Source organism: Pollachius pollachius (genome assembly GCF_949987615.1).
Source record: "Pollachius pollachius genome assembly, chromosome: 12".
Lineage (NCBI taxonomy): Eukaryota > Metazoa > Chordata > Actinopteri > Gadiformes > Gadidae > Pollachius > Pollachius pollachius.
The window spans coordinates 19,430,679-19,447,296 of NC_136945.1; the positions used below are offsets into that span (position 1 = coordinate 19,430,679).

The following is a 16,618-nucleotide window of genomic DNA, read 5'->3' on the forward strand; positions in this document are numbered from 1 at the left end:
GGTAGTTTTACTGGCAGTTGTACCAGTACCTGATTGGTAAGGAAGCCGTCGTTGTGAGGAACAAAGAGCATGACATCAGATCCTGCGCTGGACAGGAAGTCCAGCAGCTCTCTTCCTTTCACCGACAACCCGCTGTAACCCAGGATGAACTACAGACAGACAGGTAGACAGAGAGACAGGTTGGTAGGTAGACGGAAAGACAGGATGAACTACACACACAGGTAGACAGAGAGACAGGTTGGTAGGTAGACGGAAAGACAGGATGAACTACACACACAGGTAGACAGAGAGACAGGTTGGTAGGTAGACGGAAAGCTAGGATGAACTACACACACAGGTAGACAGAGAGACAGGTTGGTAGGTGGACAGACAGACAGGATGAACTACAGACATACAGGTAGATATAGGCAGGTTGGTAGGTAGACGGAAAGACAGGATGAACTACAGACAGACAGGTAGACAGAGAGACAGGTTGGTAGGTAGACGGAAAGACAGGAAGAACTACAGACAGGTAGACAGAGAGGCAGGTTGGTAGGTAGGTAGACAGACAGCCAGATAGGGAGGTCGGGAGACCTGAAGAAAGACAGGTCATTGCAATACTCTAACCTAGTATCTGAAGCTAACCCTCTCTAACCTAGTATCTGAAGCTAACCCTCTCTAACCTGGTATCTATAGCTAACCCTTTCTAACCTAGTGAAGCTAACCCTCTCTAACCTAGTATCTGAAGCTAACCCTCTCTAACCTGGTATCTGGAGCTAACCCTCTCTAACCGAGTATCTGAAGTTAACCCTCTCTAAACCTAGTATCTACCTTATCTAACCGGGAGCTTACCTATGTTCCCCGGGTCCTATGTTCCCCGGGTCCTATGTTCCCCCCTTGTATGTGACCGGGGAACATAGGACCCTGTGAGCAAATCTTTTTTTCGTAGGATGGTAGGGGCAAGTACCGCCTTTTTCGCCTCTGATTCACCTGTAATTGGTTAGAATGGCTCTCCTCCGAATGGTTAGGGTTAGGTTTAGGGTTAACCCTCACCCTAACCCTAAACCTGACCCTAACCCTTTGCACCCGGGGAACATAGGACCTGGGGAACATAGGGATGACCCCCTCTAACCTAGTATCTAAGGCCCCGTCCACACAGAGCCGATTTTTTGGTGAAACCGCCTTGTTCACACTACATGCGTCTGTCGGCGGATGGCCGAGGGCGTGTCTGACGTATTGGGGACTAGTCTTTGTAGACGCATACTGCAGCCAATCAAATCGCCTCCCTCTACAAAGCTGATGTGTGGATATTAATACAAAAGAGACACAAACAACAGGTGACTAAAAACAATCCTATTATTGCACATTTCTATAAAAATATATTGCGGCCAGATTTTTCCTGCTTGTTATTGCAAAATGGATCCAGGAAACGCATGGAGTGTATTTGCATAATCGCGATCTGATTGGCCGACGGATCCGGCGCTGCCTGAAAAGTTGAACATTTCTCAACTGTTTGACGCAGGCCACGGAGCCGAATGGACGAACGGACCAAAAATGCATTTCGCGAGCGCCCCATGCAAATTCAATGAGACCTTCCCCCCCCCCATCAACAACTGAGCGCAAGGCCGGCACAGTCTTCCCCTTCTTTTTGTAGCTTTAAATAAAGCCCCTTGATGAATTTAATTACTAACTGTACATTAAAAAGTATTTCTGCTCAACTTAAAAGGTTGAATCTCCTCGTGACTGAATGTTTGTATACAGCGCGCAGCCTGTATGTGCTCCACCTTTTTCTGTGGAGAACCAGCGCCTTGAATATTTACTACGGCGTTCCTACAGCTCGATGCGGTTTCGCAATGAATCCGTCTTTACGGAGGTATTCCTGAACCGCTTTCGCCTGTTTCGGCTCCGTGAAGACGGCGCCTGAAGCTAACCTGACTAGTGTTATTGTTAGCGGAGGCCTCCTACCTTGTAGAATCGGCTGAATTCTTTGTTCGTTGCCAGGACGTTGATAACAGCGCCGTTACAGAATCCTCCATCTCCCACATAACCACTGTTACACACACATGACACATCTACACACAGACACAGGCACACACACGCACACACACACACAAATTAAACTTGTTTTCATTTAGCTGCACAGCGTTTTTTCATTCACAGTCCCCGTTTACAAAAGCGTCAGGAATCTTTCTTCAAATCGCGACCATAACATTGTTGTAGTATTGAGGCAAAGAGCGATGTTATCTCCGTCCAACAGTGGGAACATTTTCTATCATTGCATCAATTTGGAAGTTCCTACTGGCAAGTACAGGCCACCCTTGCCTCTCCCACGTCATTAATGAGGGGCGGTATAAATGGGGGATATTCAGTTGGTTGCAATTTGCAACCTCACCACTAGGTGCCACTTAATCCTCCACAAAGCCCCTTTAATCACAGTCTTAAAGGGCTTTACAGGTCACATGGGACGACACCAACCGAGGCATCAGCTGATTACTGCTGATTATAAGCAGCTTTATTACACCATGACAGTGGTCCTAAAACGCAGAGCCATGGACTGGGCAGCGTGTTATTAGTATTATCAGAGCCATGGTCCAGATTCAAGGGACTATGAAGTGCGTTTGTCCGTCTCTCTGTCTTCATGCAACAGTACCTGTCAGTCTTTCTGTCAGTATCAGTACCTGTTTGCCTGTTTGCATCAGTGCCTGTCTGCCTGAAGCAGTACCTGTCTCTCAGTGTCAGTACCTGTCTCTCTGTTGCAGTACCTGTCTGTCTGTATCAATGCCTGTCTCTCAGTGTCAGTACCTGTCTCTCTGTAGTGGTAGCTTTCTGTCTGTATCAGTACCTGTCTATCAGTATAAGTACTTGTCTGTCTGTATCAGTACCTGTCTGTCAGTATCAGTACCTGTCTCTCTGTAGCAGTAGGCGTCGTATTTGCTGGAGGGTAGGACAGGCTCCTTGTACAGCACCACCCCAACATGGCCGTCGCCGCAGCGGGGGGAGGGCACCGTGGTTGGGTAACCCACCTTACCCCCCTCCAGCCATCCTGCTATACACAGGTGCATCCCCAGCTACACACACACACACGCACGCACACACACACACACACATACACACTCACACACACATTTTTATAAATAAAACCTCTCAAGGCTAACCTCACAAGGTTATCCATTTAAGATTAGCTTCTTAAGTTTAGCCTCTTAGTAGTAGTAGCCTTTTAAGGCTAACCTCTCAAGGCTAACCTCTAAAGCTTATTCTCTTAAGGTTAGCCCCTTGAAGATAGCCTCTTAAGGTTAACTGCTCAAGGCTAACCTCACAAAGCTAACCTCTGAAGGTTAGCCTCTTGAGGTTTGCCCCTTAAAGTTAACCTCTTAAGGTAAACTTCTCAAGGCTAACCTCACAAGGTGAGCCTCTTCAGGTTAGCCCCTTAAAGTTAGCCTCTTAAGGTAAACTTCTCAAGGCTAACCTCACAAGGTGAGCCTCTTCAGGTTAGCTCCTTAAAGTAAGCCTCTTGAGGTAAACTTCTCAGGGCTAACCCCACAAGGTTAGCCTCTTCAGGATAGCACCTTAAAGTTAGCCTCTTAAGGTAAAACTCTCAAGGCTAACCTCTTAAAGCTAACCTCTTAAGGTTAGCTTATTAAGGCTAATCTCTCAAGGCTAACCTCCCAATGCTAACCTCTCAAGGCTCACCTCTTAAGGTTAGCTTCTTAAGGCTAATCTATTTTAATATTGATGTATGCAGTTATTTTGATTATTCATATCATGCAATTCATTTGATTACATTTTATTATTTGACCTAACCTATGCGTGTGTGTGTGCGTGCAAGCATGCGTGTGTGTTTGTGTACCTGCTGTGCGTCCGCTAGCTGCTTGAAGCTAGCTAGCGTAGCGCCCTGCTGACTGCAGCCGTTCTGAGCCTCCGTCAGGTTCATCTGGTACCGGACCCCCTGGGGGGAGGAAAGGTAGAAGACCCCCGCTGTACGGGCTGCTCACACACACACACACACACACACACACCCACACACACACACACTTAAAGACACAGACACATACACACACACACATACAGACACATACATACATAGATACACACACACACACGCACACACACACACACACACACATACATACCCACACACACACACACAAACACACGCACACACACACGCACACACACACACACACACACACACACACACACACACACACACACACATAAACAAACACACGCACACACACACAATATCATTATAGTTTATATACATACCATATATTTTATATTGTATTTTGTATAATGTTTTATATGGTTTGTATTATACTACATTATACATTATTGTTTTTATTTTAGTATTTTATAAAGTGTGTATAATCCTATTTTTCAGAATATCTAATAATGTCGGTCGGCTTTCCTATCTTCATAGATCAAGAAGGTCAATATGGAACCACATCCTCGCTAGATCTCCATGGAAACATGGACCATCCATCTCCGTATCACCAGTTGCCTAGCAACCGACCATGACTGGAGCCAAAATGTCCGTCCGACCCCTCCCAATGACCTAATTTAAGATGTTGAGTCCACAACATGTTGACGTCATGATACTATTCATTGGTTCGCTCTGCGGCCATCTTCAACCATGAGCGATGAGGGGAGGACCGAAGCTTGTGGTCAGTTGCTTAGCATTAGTAACCGATGACGACAAGCGGATTATGGATGATGGATGGTGAATGGATGAGTGATGGTTAATTGACGATGGATTAATGGAGGATGAATGGATGAGTGGTGGATGGATGAGAGATGAATGGATGACGGCGTTTGCACCTTCCTGGAGCCACTACAACAGGAAGTTATAGCGAACAGGCGTCATTCCCCTTTCCTCTATGAAACATCATTTTGACGAGATGCAAGGAGAGGTCAGTTCTCTCCAGGAGTCCAGGGATGCCTGTCTGGGGGTGTGCCTGGAGACATGACCTACTGGGTAGGAATGTGATCCAGTCTTGATGCTGTTATCCAGCTGGATGGAGGCACTGGGTACCGGGCGAATCTCTGCGAGGGCGTGTATGCCCGTAGTGGTAATGTCACCGCACGAGCGCCTGGGACACTGAGGTACTGTCTGCGTCGGTGAGGCCCTTCCACCTCCCAGGAGACGTCCCCCGATTATTCATTTCCCTTGTTTGTGTACCCCCCGAGGCCCAGGCACCAGCTGCTGCCGAAACCATTTTGATAGAGACACAGAAACTGAAATCCATCTCGACTGACGCCCCGAACATTCCACATGGAGATAATCGTTGTAATCTGAGGAAGCCGGCTGGGGGGGGAGAGATGGTGCTCAAGGGGAAGGTTCTGCTGACTACCATGGAGACGATGATGTTACCATGGTAATGATGGATGAGAGCAGGATGTGTTACCGTGATAATGATGGATGAGAGCAGGATGTGTCACCATGGTAATGATGGATGAGAGCAGGATGTGTTACCGTGATAATGATGGATGAGAGCAGGATGTGTCACCATGGTAATGATGGATGAGAGCAGAATGTGTTACCATGGTAATGATGAATGAGAGCAGGATGTGTAACCATGGTAATGATGGATGAGCGCAGGATGTGTTATCATGATAATGATGAATGAGAGCAGGATGTGTAACCATGGTAATGATGGATGAGAGCAGGAGGCGTTACCATGGTAATGATGGATGAGAGCAGGAGGTGTTACCATGGTAATGCAGGTCCTTGCAGGAGGCCTGGGCATGGCAGCCCCCGTTCTCCTCCAGGCAGCGGTCCACCGGTGGCACCACCCTCTCCAGACACTGGACTCCATTACCCACGTACCCCATCTTACACTCACACTGACGCTGGCCCTGGAGACCAGACACAGACTCAGACAGACAGACAGACACGCTCTCAGACAGACAGACAGACAGACACGCTCTCAGACACAGAGGGACAGAGACAGACAGACAGACAGACAGACAGACAGAGAGAAAGAGAGAGAGAGAAAGAGAGAGACGGAAAGAGAAAGAGAGAGACAGGCAGAGAGAGAGAGAGAGAGAGCAACAGAGGGCGACATACAGACAAGCGCACAGGCAGGCAGACAGAGAGAGACCGACAAACAGACTGACCGGTCCAGTAAATTTGCAGTCGGAAAAGTCGCTGCATCCTCCATTGAGCTCCTCTATACACCTGGGTTGCACAAATAATATACATCACATACATGTGCATCTAAATCTGTCAATTTGGAATATGAACTGTAGCTGTATAGCCACCTAGTTAGCAGATGCTAGCTGATGCTAACTAGCTCCAGTGTTGTCCCTGAGGTGACCTCACCTGTTGGTGGGCTCACAGGAGTACCCGTCTCCCTGGTAACCGGCCTGGCAGGAGCAGTTGGTCTGCCAACTGGTCTGGTTACAGTCGGCGTGCTGATGACAGCCGCCGTTATACTCTGCACAAAGGTCTGGAACTACACCACAAACCACTAACGTTACACAATATCACTACGCGACACAATATCACCACACAATATCACTACCGCTGCACAACATCATGACATAATATCACTACCGTTACAAAATATCACTACACAATATCACTACTGTGACACAATATCACTACCGCTGCACAATATCACTACCGGTGCACAATTTCATGAAATAATATCACTACCTTTATACAATATCACTACACAATATCACTACCGTTACACAATATCACTACCGCTGCACAATATCACTACCGCTACACAATATCACTACACAATATCACTACCGTGACACAATATCATGACATAATATCACTACCGCTACACAATATCATGACATAATATCACTACCGCTACAGAATATCACTACCGTGACACAATATCACTACACAATATCACTACCGCTACACAATATCATGACATAATATCACTACCGCTACACAATATCACTACCGTTACACAATATCACTACCGCTGCACAATATCACTACCGCTACACAATATCACTACACAATATCACTACCGCTACACAATATCATGACATAATATCACTACCGCTACACAATATCACTACCGCTGCACAATATCACTACCGTTACACAATATCACTACCGCTGCACAATATCACTACCGCTACACAATATCACTACACAATATCACTACCGTGACACAATATCAATACACAATATCACTACCGTGATACAATATCATGACATAATATCGCTACCGCTACACAATATCACTACCGTGACACAATATCACTACACAATATCACTACCCCTACACAATATCACTACCGTGACACAATATCATGACATAATATCACTACCGCTACACAATATCACTACCGTGACACAATATCACTACACAATATCACTACCGTGACACAATATCAATACACAATATCACTACCGCTACACAATATCACTACACAATATCACTACCGCTACACAATATCATGACATAATATCACTACCGCTACACAATATCACTACCGTTACATAATATCACTACCGCTACACAATATCACTACCGCTACACAATATCACTACCGCGACACAATATCACTACTGTTACACAATATCACTACTGCTACACAATATCACTACATAATATCACTACCGCTGCACAATATCATGACATAATATCACTACCGCTACACAATATCACTACACAATGTCACTACCGCGACACAATATCACTACTGTTACACAATATCACTACCGCTACACATTATCACGACACAATATCACTACCGCTACACAATATCACTACACAATATCACTACCGCTTCAAAATATCACTACCGCTACACAATATCACTACCGCTATACAATATCACTAAGGCTACACAATATCACTACACAATACCATTACATAATATCATATGGGTTTAGTGTGAGGCTGGGTTTAGTGTGAGGCTGGGTTTAGGGTGAGGCTGGGTTTAGTGTGAGGCTGGGTTAAGGGTGAGGCTGGTGTGAGGCTGGGTTTAGTGTGAGGCTGGGTTTAGTGTGAGGCTGGGTTTAGTGTGAGGCTGGGTTTAGGGTGAGGCTGGGTTTAATGTGAGGCTGGGTTTAGTTTGAGGCTGGTGTGAGGCTGGGCTTAGTGTGAGGCTGGGTTTAGTGTGAGGCTGGGTATAGTGTGAGGCTGGGTTTAGTGTGAGGCTGGTGTGAGGCTGGGTTTAGTGTGAGGCTGGGTTTAGTATGAGGCTGGGTTTAGTGTGAGCCTGGGTTTAGTGTGAGGCTGGGTTTAGTGTGAGCCTGGGTTTAGTGTGAGGCTGGGTTTAGTGTGAGGCTGGGTTTAATGTGAGGCTGGGTTTAGTGTGAGGCTGGGTTTAGTGTGAGGCTGGGTTTAGTATGAGGCTGGGTTTAGTGTGAGCCTGGGCTTAGTGTGAGGCTGGGTTTAGGGTGAGGCTGGGTTTAATGTGAGGCTGGTGTGAGGCTGGGCTTAGTGTGAGGCTGGGTTTAGTGTGAGGCTGGGTTTAGTGTGAGGCTTGGCTTAGAGTGAGGCTGGGTTTAGTGTGAGGCTGGGTATAGTGTGAGGCTAGGTTTAGTGTGAGGCTGGGTTTAGTGTGAGGCTGGGTTTAGTGTGAGGCTGGGTTTAGTATGAGGCTGGGTTTAGTGTGAGCCTGGGTTTAGTGTGAGGCTGGGTTTAGTATGAGGCTGGGTTTAGTGTGAGCCTGGGTTTAGTGTGAGGCTGGGTTTAGTGTGAGGCTGGGTTTAATGTGAGGCTGGGTTTAGTGTGAGGCTGGGTTTAGTATGAGGCTGGGTTTAGTGTGAGCCTGGGCTTAGTGTGAGGCTGGGTTTAGGGTGAGGCTGGGTTTAATGTGAGGCTGGTGTGAGGCTGGGCTTAGTGTGAGGCTGGGTTTAGTGTGAGGCTGGGTTTAGTGTGAGGCTTGGCTTAGAGTGAGGCTGGGTTTAGTGTGAGGCTGGGTATAGTGTGAGGCTAGGTTTAGTGTGAGGCTGGGTTTAGTGTGAGGCTGGGTTTAGTGTGAGGCTGGGTTTAGTATGAGGCTGGGTTTAGTGTGAGCCTGGGTTTAGTGTGAGGCTGGGTTTAGTATGAGGCTGGGTTTAGTGTGAGCCTGGGTTTAGTGTGAGGCTGGGTTTAGTATGAGGCTGGGTTTAGTGTGAGCCTGGGTTTAGTGTGAGGCTGGGTTTAGTGTGAGGCTGGGTTTAATGTGAGGCTGGGTTTAGTATGAGGCTGGGTTTAGTGTGAGCCTGGGCTTAGTGTGAGGCTGGGTTTAGGCTGAGGCTGGGTTTAATGTGAGGCTGGTGTGAGGCTGGGCTTAGTGTGAGGCTGGGTTAAGTGTGAGGCTGGGTTTAGTGTGAGGCTGGTGTGAGGCTTGGCTTAGAGTGAGGCTGGGTTTAGTGTGAGGCTGGGTATAGTGTGAGGCTGGGTTTAGTGTGAGGCTGGTGTGAGGCTGGGTTTAGTGTGAGGCTGGGTTTAGTATGAGGCTGGGTTTAGTGTGAGCCTGGGTTTAGTGTGAGGCTGGGTTTAGTATGAGGCTGGGTTTAGTGTGAGCCTGGGTTTAGTGTGAGGCTGGGTTTAGTGTGAGGCTGGGTTTAATGTGAGGCTGGGTTTAGTGTGAGGCTGGTGTGAGGCTGGGCTTAGTGTGAGGCTGGGTTTAGGGTGAGGCTGGGTTTAGTGTGAGGCTGGTGTGAGGCTGGGTTTAGTGTGAGGCTGGGTTTAGTGTGAGGCTGGGTTTAGTGTGAGGCTGGGCTTAGTGTGAGGCTGGGTTTAGTGTGAGGCTGGGCCTGGTACCACCCACCTGGCATGGGGCTGCAGTGCGTCCCGTTGCCCTCAAAGTGATTCCTACACTGACAGCCGCTGCCAGGAACACAGGCTGCCTCCTCGTGGCAGTGGGCGCACTCCTCTGGGAGCTGGTCTGATTGAGCACACTGGGGTTACACTACAGTACACAGAGTACACTACAATACACACACACACAGAGTACACTACACTAAACACAATACACTACAGTACACACAATACACTACAGTACACACAGTACACACACACACACACAGTACACTACACAAAACACAATACACTACAGTACACACATTACACTACAGTACACACAACACAATACAGTACGCATATACACACAATACAGTACAGTAGACACAGTACACTACACCTACACACAAAACACTACACATACAAACAAGAAACTACACATACACACAATACGCTACACATACACACAATACACTACACAGGCCTTGCACACATAACACTACACAAATTAGACTCACAATACACATTGCACATACATTACACATTACAAGAGATTTTGATAGAAAATGTCAGACCAACAGACAGCAGATGACCATTGATTGAATAATTGATTACGTGATTGGTTGAACATCTAGTTTCTCATGATAAGTGGATTGATAAATGAATTGATCACCTAGTTTCTCTTTGCAGAGTTTCCCGTACCAGCCGGTCTCACAGGAACACTCTCCAGATCCATCGACCCCGTCGTCACAGCTGCCATGGACACACTGACACTCTGACACACACACACACAGGCACACACACACACACACACACAGGCACACATACACGCACAGCACCCAGGCACACACACACAAACACACAGGCTCACATGCACGCACACACACATACACAAACATGCACGCATATACAAACACACACACAAACACACACAGACACGCATGCGTGGACACGCACACAAACACACACGCAAACGCACACACATACACGCATACACATACACACAGGAACACACACACGCACAGGCACACACACACACACACACACACACACACATACACCCAAAAACACACACACTCACACACACGAGCAAATATATATTAAGAGTAAAGCATAAATATCGTAAGTTACATTATAGATTTATCTGTATTCACCAAATGTTTGACTACTAACAGTAAGACACACAGGCAGCCATCTTGGTCCTACCTGTGCAGTTGTTGCCGTGGTGACCAGGCTCACACAGCTCACAGGCGCTCCCTCTGAATCCCTTCTTGCAGGTGCACGTGCCCCGGCCGTATATGCCGTCCCGGCATTCACCGTGGTTACCACAGGGAGCGGTCGGCCCACCTGGACACACTGCGACGCAACGGAGGAACCAGCACCACATCAGTACTACAAGACCAAGTGCCAGTTCTACACAACGAAGTACCAGTGTGACACTACAGAGTACCAGTACTACACGACCAAGTACCAGTCCTACGTGACCAAGTACCAGTACAATACGACGAAGTATAAAGTAAAAGTGAATGTCTAGAAACAGTGACGTATCGGCTCTATATGAAGAGGTTCATGAATGAATGTAAAGGAGCAGTGGAGTATCAGCTCTATATGAATGAATGTCTAGGAGCAGTGTAGTATCAGCTCTATATGAATGAATATCTATGAGCAGTGTAGTATCAGCTCTATATGAATGAATGTCTAGGAGCAGTGTAGTATCAGCTCTATATTAATGAATGTCTAGGAGCAGTGTAGTATCAGCTCTATATGAATGATTATCTAGGAGCAGTGTAGTATCAGCTCTATATGAAAGAATATCTAGGAGCAGTGTAGTATCAGCTCTATATGAATAAATGTTTATGAGCAGTATATTATCAGCTCTATATTAATGAATGTAAAGGAGCAGTGTAGTATCAGCTCTATATTAATGAATGTCTAGGAGCAGTGTAGTATCAGCTCTATATTAATGAATGTCTAGGAGCAGTGTAGTATCAGCTCTATATTAATGATTATCTAGGAGCAGTGAAGTATCAGCTCTATATTAATGAATGTCTAGGAGCAGTGTAGTATCAGCTCTATATTAATGAATGTCTAGGAGCAGTGTAGTATCAGCTCTATATGAATGAATATCTAGGAGCAGTGTAGTATCAGCTCTATATGAATGAATATCCAGGAGCAGTGTATTATCAGCTCTATATTAATGAATGTAAAGGAGCAGTTTGGTATCAGCTCTATATTAATGAATGTAAAGGAGCAGTATAGTATCAGCTCTATATTAATGAATGTAAAGGAGCAGTGTAGTATCAGCTCTATATGAATGAATATCTAGGAGCAGTGTAGTATCAGCTCTATATGAAGAAACCTTGGCAGTCGCGTCCAAAGTGTCCCGGGCAGCATTTGGCCTTCCAGGCCTCCTTCTTGCAGATCCTCTTGCAGAAGAGGAAGGAGAGGGATTTCATGTGTCCCCCGCGCATGGAGATATGGCTCATCGGCAATGACCTATACTTGTTGTTCAAGGGAAAAGAACACATCTTGCTTTCGCCCTGGAGGAGGAGAGCAGACAGACAGGTATGTTAGACAGACAGGGAGAAGCCCATGTGAGGCCGACAGGTATGTCAGACAGACAGGGACACAAACAGGCCCAGGGCCAGACAGCTATGTCATTCAGACAGACAGCTATGTCATACAGACGGACAGCTATTTCATTTAGACGGACAGCCATGTCGTACAGACATTCAGATTTGTCAGACAGACGGACACCTACTGTGTCTGTTGAAAGGTACGGACAGCTTGGGAGAGCAGAGCAGAATCCGCAGCGACTCTGAAGAACAGCAGGAACAACGATACTCTGATTAGACAGTAATCTGATCAACCAGTAATCTGATTACACTAGTAATCTCATTAGACAGTAATCTGATTAGACAGTAATCTGATCAGACAGTAGTAATCTGATTAGACAGTTATCTGATCAGACAGTAATCTGATCAGACAGTAGTAAACTTATTAGACAGAAATCTGATCAGACAATAATCTGACCAGACAATAGTAATATGATTAGACAGTAATCTGATTACACAGTAATCTGATTAGACAGTAATCTGAACAGACAGTACTAATCTGATTAGACAGTAATCGGATTAGATAGTAGTTATCTGATCAGACAGTAGTAATCTGATTAGACAGTTATCTGACTAGACAGTTATCTGACTAGACAGTAATCTTCTTAGACAGTAATCTGATCAAACAGTAATCTGACTAGACAGTAATCTGATTCGACATTAAACTGATTCGACAGTAGTCTGATCAGACAGTAATCTGATTAGACAGTAGTCTGATCAGACAGTAATCTGACTAGACAGTAATCTGATTAGACAGTAATCTGATTCGACAGTAAACTGATTCGACAGTAGTCTGATCAGACAGTACTCTGACTAGACAGTAATCTGACTAGACAGTAATCTGATTCGACAGTAATCTGATTAGACAGTAATGTGACTAGACAGTAATCTGACTAGACAGTAATCTGATTAGAAAGTAATCTGGTTACTGTGATCGTTTCGTTCTCCAGGCCGTCGCAGTGTGCTCCAAGCCCGGGTGGCTCCAGTAATTGGTCGATTCCGAATGCCACGCCCTCTTTGAAGACCATGAACCGTTCCACCACCCTCGCCCCGTTAACGGTCAGATCCCCCTGCACACCAAGAGACCACTATTTGTATTATGTGTGTATGTGTGTGAATATATTGGTGTGTGTGTGGGTGGGTATGTATATATTTGTGCTGTGTGTGTGTATGTGTGTGTATATTCGTGTGTGTGTGTATGAGTGTGTATACATGAGTTTGTGTGTGTGTGTACACATGGGTTTGTGTGTGTGTATTTATGTGTTTGGAAGTATGTGTGTGTGTGTGTGTGTGTGTGTGTGTGTGTGTGTGTGTGTGGTGTGTGTTTGTGTTTGGGGCTGTGTGTGTGTGTGTGTGTGTGTGTGTGTGTGTGTGTGTGTGTGTGTGTGTGTGTGTGTGTGTGTTTGGGGCTGTGTGTGGTCTCACCGCCAGGTCCTTGTTGCAGTAGAAGCTGATCTTGGATCCATGCATAGACCGGGCCTCAGTGACGAGCTCTGTCTACACACACACACACGCACAGGCACACACACACACACACACATGCACACACACACACTCAAGCACACATACATACACACACACACAGACACACACACACACTCACACATACACACAAGTATACAGAAACACACACACGCACACACACACACACACACACACGCACACACACGCCCACACACAGAAGAAGAAGAAGGAGGTCGATGAGGAAAAGGGAGGAGGAGGAGGAGGAGGTTGTGAGGATTATATAAGAAAACGAGGAGGAGTCAGGCATTAAGGGCCATGCCCCACCTCTGATTGGTCTGAAAAAAAGAAACATTTTCAATATATTTACTTTATATATAAATGCATATCGATATTTGTAAAAATATAAGTCATGTGATCTAATATTAAAAGGTAATGATCTGTGGGGCCACACGAGCAGGCCAGGGGCAGGTGACGCGCTTCATTTGATGAGGTTTGAGATGCTAGAATGGGTAATTGAGGGGACACACCACCAGGGGGCGACCTGAGAATGCCTTATCATGAGGCCACGGCAGCTGTCTGTTCGGGGGTGGGCCGGGACGGGGTCAGTGGGCGACGCCCAGCACTCGAGTTGAGGGGGGATGGCATCCTCCTTTGGAATTAAAATGATCAAAATCATCCCCCTTCTGAAACAGCCATCCCCCCTTCCCATCCCCTGTTATCAATTAACGTGGAAATATTACCGCTATTTCATTATAGCGGTTTCCTTTTTCAATTCGGCGCAACGTTACTCTTCCCAGGGACAGATTTGACAGCCATACTGCATTCTCGGGCAGTATGCTATTGCGCAAGTACGCAGGCGCGCCGCAAGCGTGCCTGCCTACTTGCGCAATAGTGCCTTAACGAGCTCTCATTCCACACCGTACGAGACAGACACTGGTAGCGCGAAGCTGTCTCTGCATCTCAGACATCGCTTCCGCAGGCAACTCTGTCCCCTTTTCTCCATTTCATTCCAACCCGTGAGCAACGCTAGTCTCCCTCCTCTGCCGAATGCATTTTTGAAAAAATAGAATAAGAATCAGTTTTTAAAATCCTTAAATGTGATGCATGCCTCCGAATCGTGTGATGCGTCCAATCAGCTGCGTTTTTGGGGATAAAATATATAATAATATAATAATAATAATAATAATAATAATAATAATAATAATAATAATTATCACACCGTTGGTCTCCCACCATTTGCGCTGTCATCAGCACAAATGATCTGTCCCTAAAAGTTAAAATCCACCATCCCCCCTGGCTTTTTTTTACAACTCGACCACTGGCGACGCCTATGTTCAGATGTAAAACAGGTGAGTTGAGCGCATTTTGTTCATCCCTTGCAGGATAGACACGCTCCGAAATTGTGTGGTGGGTCACCAATTAACATCCATTGTATTCCATCCGAGTGTTCTCCAACTTTTTCTACCAGGTTACCATCTCTAAGATATTTTTACCGCTGAGTACCCCCTTCACTGGCTAAAAACATAAAAAATAAAATTAAAATTAAAATAATGTTCTATTTGGCAGTGAAACATGAACATTAAAGGGGTGCATATACTACAACTTGAGTGAGAAACATGGAGCTGTGCTTCATGCAACTGTTGGCTTATTTCTCCCCTCAAAAGAAGCCCAACGCCAGGGGAGGGTCAGACCGTGTAGAGGGGAATCCATTAAAATATATTCCTCCTGACGCTGACGGTGTTTCTGGATGTGCTTTCCTTTTCACCGATTCTCCTCTCTCCTTTTTATCAGATAAAAAGGAGAGAGGCATTTATCAGATCATTTCCACCACGATTTTCTATTGTTTAGCTTTCAGAATTGAAAAAAGAAGAAGAGAGTTAGCTGAGTATCCCCTGCAGCGCTCCAAAGTGCCCCGAAGGTGCCCACTAGTGCGCACAAATGACAGAATCCAAAAGTTTTGATTCTGTGTACACACGCCGACGCACCTGCACACAGACTCAGGGAATGAAGCTCGCAGACATCTGTGTTCAGGGCAGTGTGGTGGTTCTGAGTTCTGAATTCGGAGCAGCATGTCAGTAGGTTAGAGGGTAGGTGTAGAAGGGTGTTGTTTCTGCTGATTTCTGTCAATTTATAATGACTTCGGAATGTGTTGTAGCAGTCTGAGAGGTGAGGAGGGGAGAGGAGAGGAGCAGAGGGAGAGAGGAGAGGATAGGAGAGGAGAGGAGGAGTTCATGGATGATAAGCGGTAAATGTAAAATAAATGACCCACCTTGTTGCCCTGACAAACCCCCGTGCGCGCGCACACACACACACACACACACACACACAAACACACAGATGAATATGTTAGATGTTACTGACAAACAGTGAGACAGACATGTAGACAGACAGACAGAAATGGAGACAGACAGAAATGCGGACGGACAGACGTGTAGACAGACAGACAGACCATGTACCATGGGGGACCTCAGGATGTGGGCTTCCAGGATGTCCTGTAGCTGCTGTTTGTGTTGTGGGGCGCTGAGCCAGGTCCTCCTGGCCTCCGGGAGGCGCTGCAGGGCCTCGTCTGTCGGCCACAGCATCCGGAAGGGCTGGAGGCGGGTCATGCTGAGCACCGGGAGCAGCCCGGAGTCCTGCTCACACATACAGTGATCCATTATCCAGCTAGGCTACTACCATGTTACATACAGCCGCCCATTACCATGTAACATAGAGCGATCCATTACCATGTAACGTACATGGTACATGGTAACGTACATCCATTACCATGTAACGTACAGCCATCCATTACAGAGGCGGTACGGCGCTGCTGAAATATGACCGCCAATGCTGAATTTCTTTTTTTTA

General features: G+C 46.2%; 1 protein-coding gene across 3 annotated transcripts in view; it reads right to left on the reverse strand.

Annotated features, from left to right (window-relative positions):
- stab1 (stabilin 1) overlaps positions 1 to 16,618 on the reverse strand; it is a 62,874-nt gene that overhangs the window by 2,495 nt on the left and 43,761 nt on the right. For all 3 annotated transcript variants that reach the window (XM_079747761.1, XM_079747762.1, XM_079747760.1), the window contains exons 52-66: positions 16,228 to 16,404; positions 13,733 to 13,804; positions 13,237 to 13,377; positions 12,454 to 12,510; positions 12,052 to 12,232; positions 10,899 to 11,048; positions 10,366 to 10,467; positions 9,721 to 9,837; positions 6,302 to 6,434; positions 6,097 to 6,157; positions 5,691 to 5,835; positions 3,827 to 3,963; positions 2,882 to 3,047; positions 1,945 to 2,051; positions 30 to 149 (exon numbers count right to left, since the gene is read on the reverse strand). In XM_079747761.1, coding sequence (XP_079603887.1) covers positions 30 to 149; positions 1,945 to 2,051; positions 2,882 to 3,047; positions 3,827 to 3,963; positions 5,691 to 5,835; positions 6,097 to 6,157; positions 6,302 to 6,434; positions 9,721 to 9,837; positions 10,366 to 10,467; positions 10,899 to 11,048; positions 12,052 to 12,232; positions 12,454 to 12,510; positions 13,237 to 13,377; positions 13,733 to 13,804; positions 16,228 to 16,404 — 1,866 coding nt within the window. The remainder of the gene's footprint in view (positions 1 to 29; positions 150 to 1,944; positions 2,052 to 2,881; positions 3,048 to 3,826; positions 3,964 to 5,690; positions 5,836 to 6,096; positions 6,158 to 6,301; positions 6,435 to 9,720; positions 9,838 to 10,365; positions 10,468 to 10,898; positions 11,049 to 12,051; positions 12,233 to 12,453; positions 12,511 to 13,236; positions 13,378 to 13,732; positions 13,805 to 16,227; positions 16,405 to 16,618) is intronic.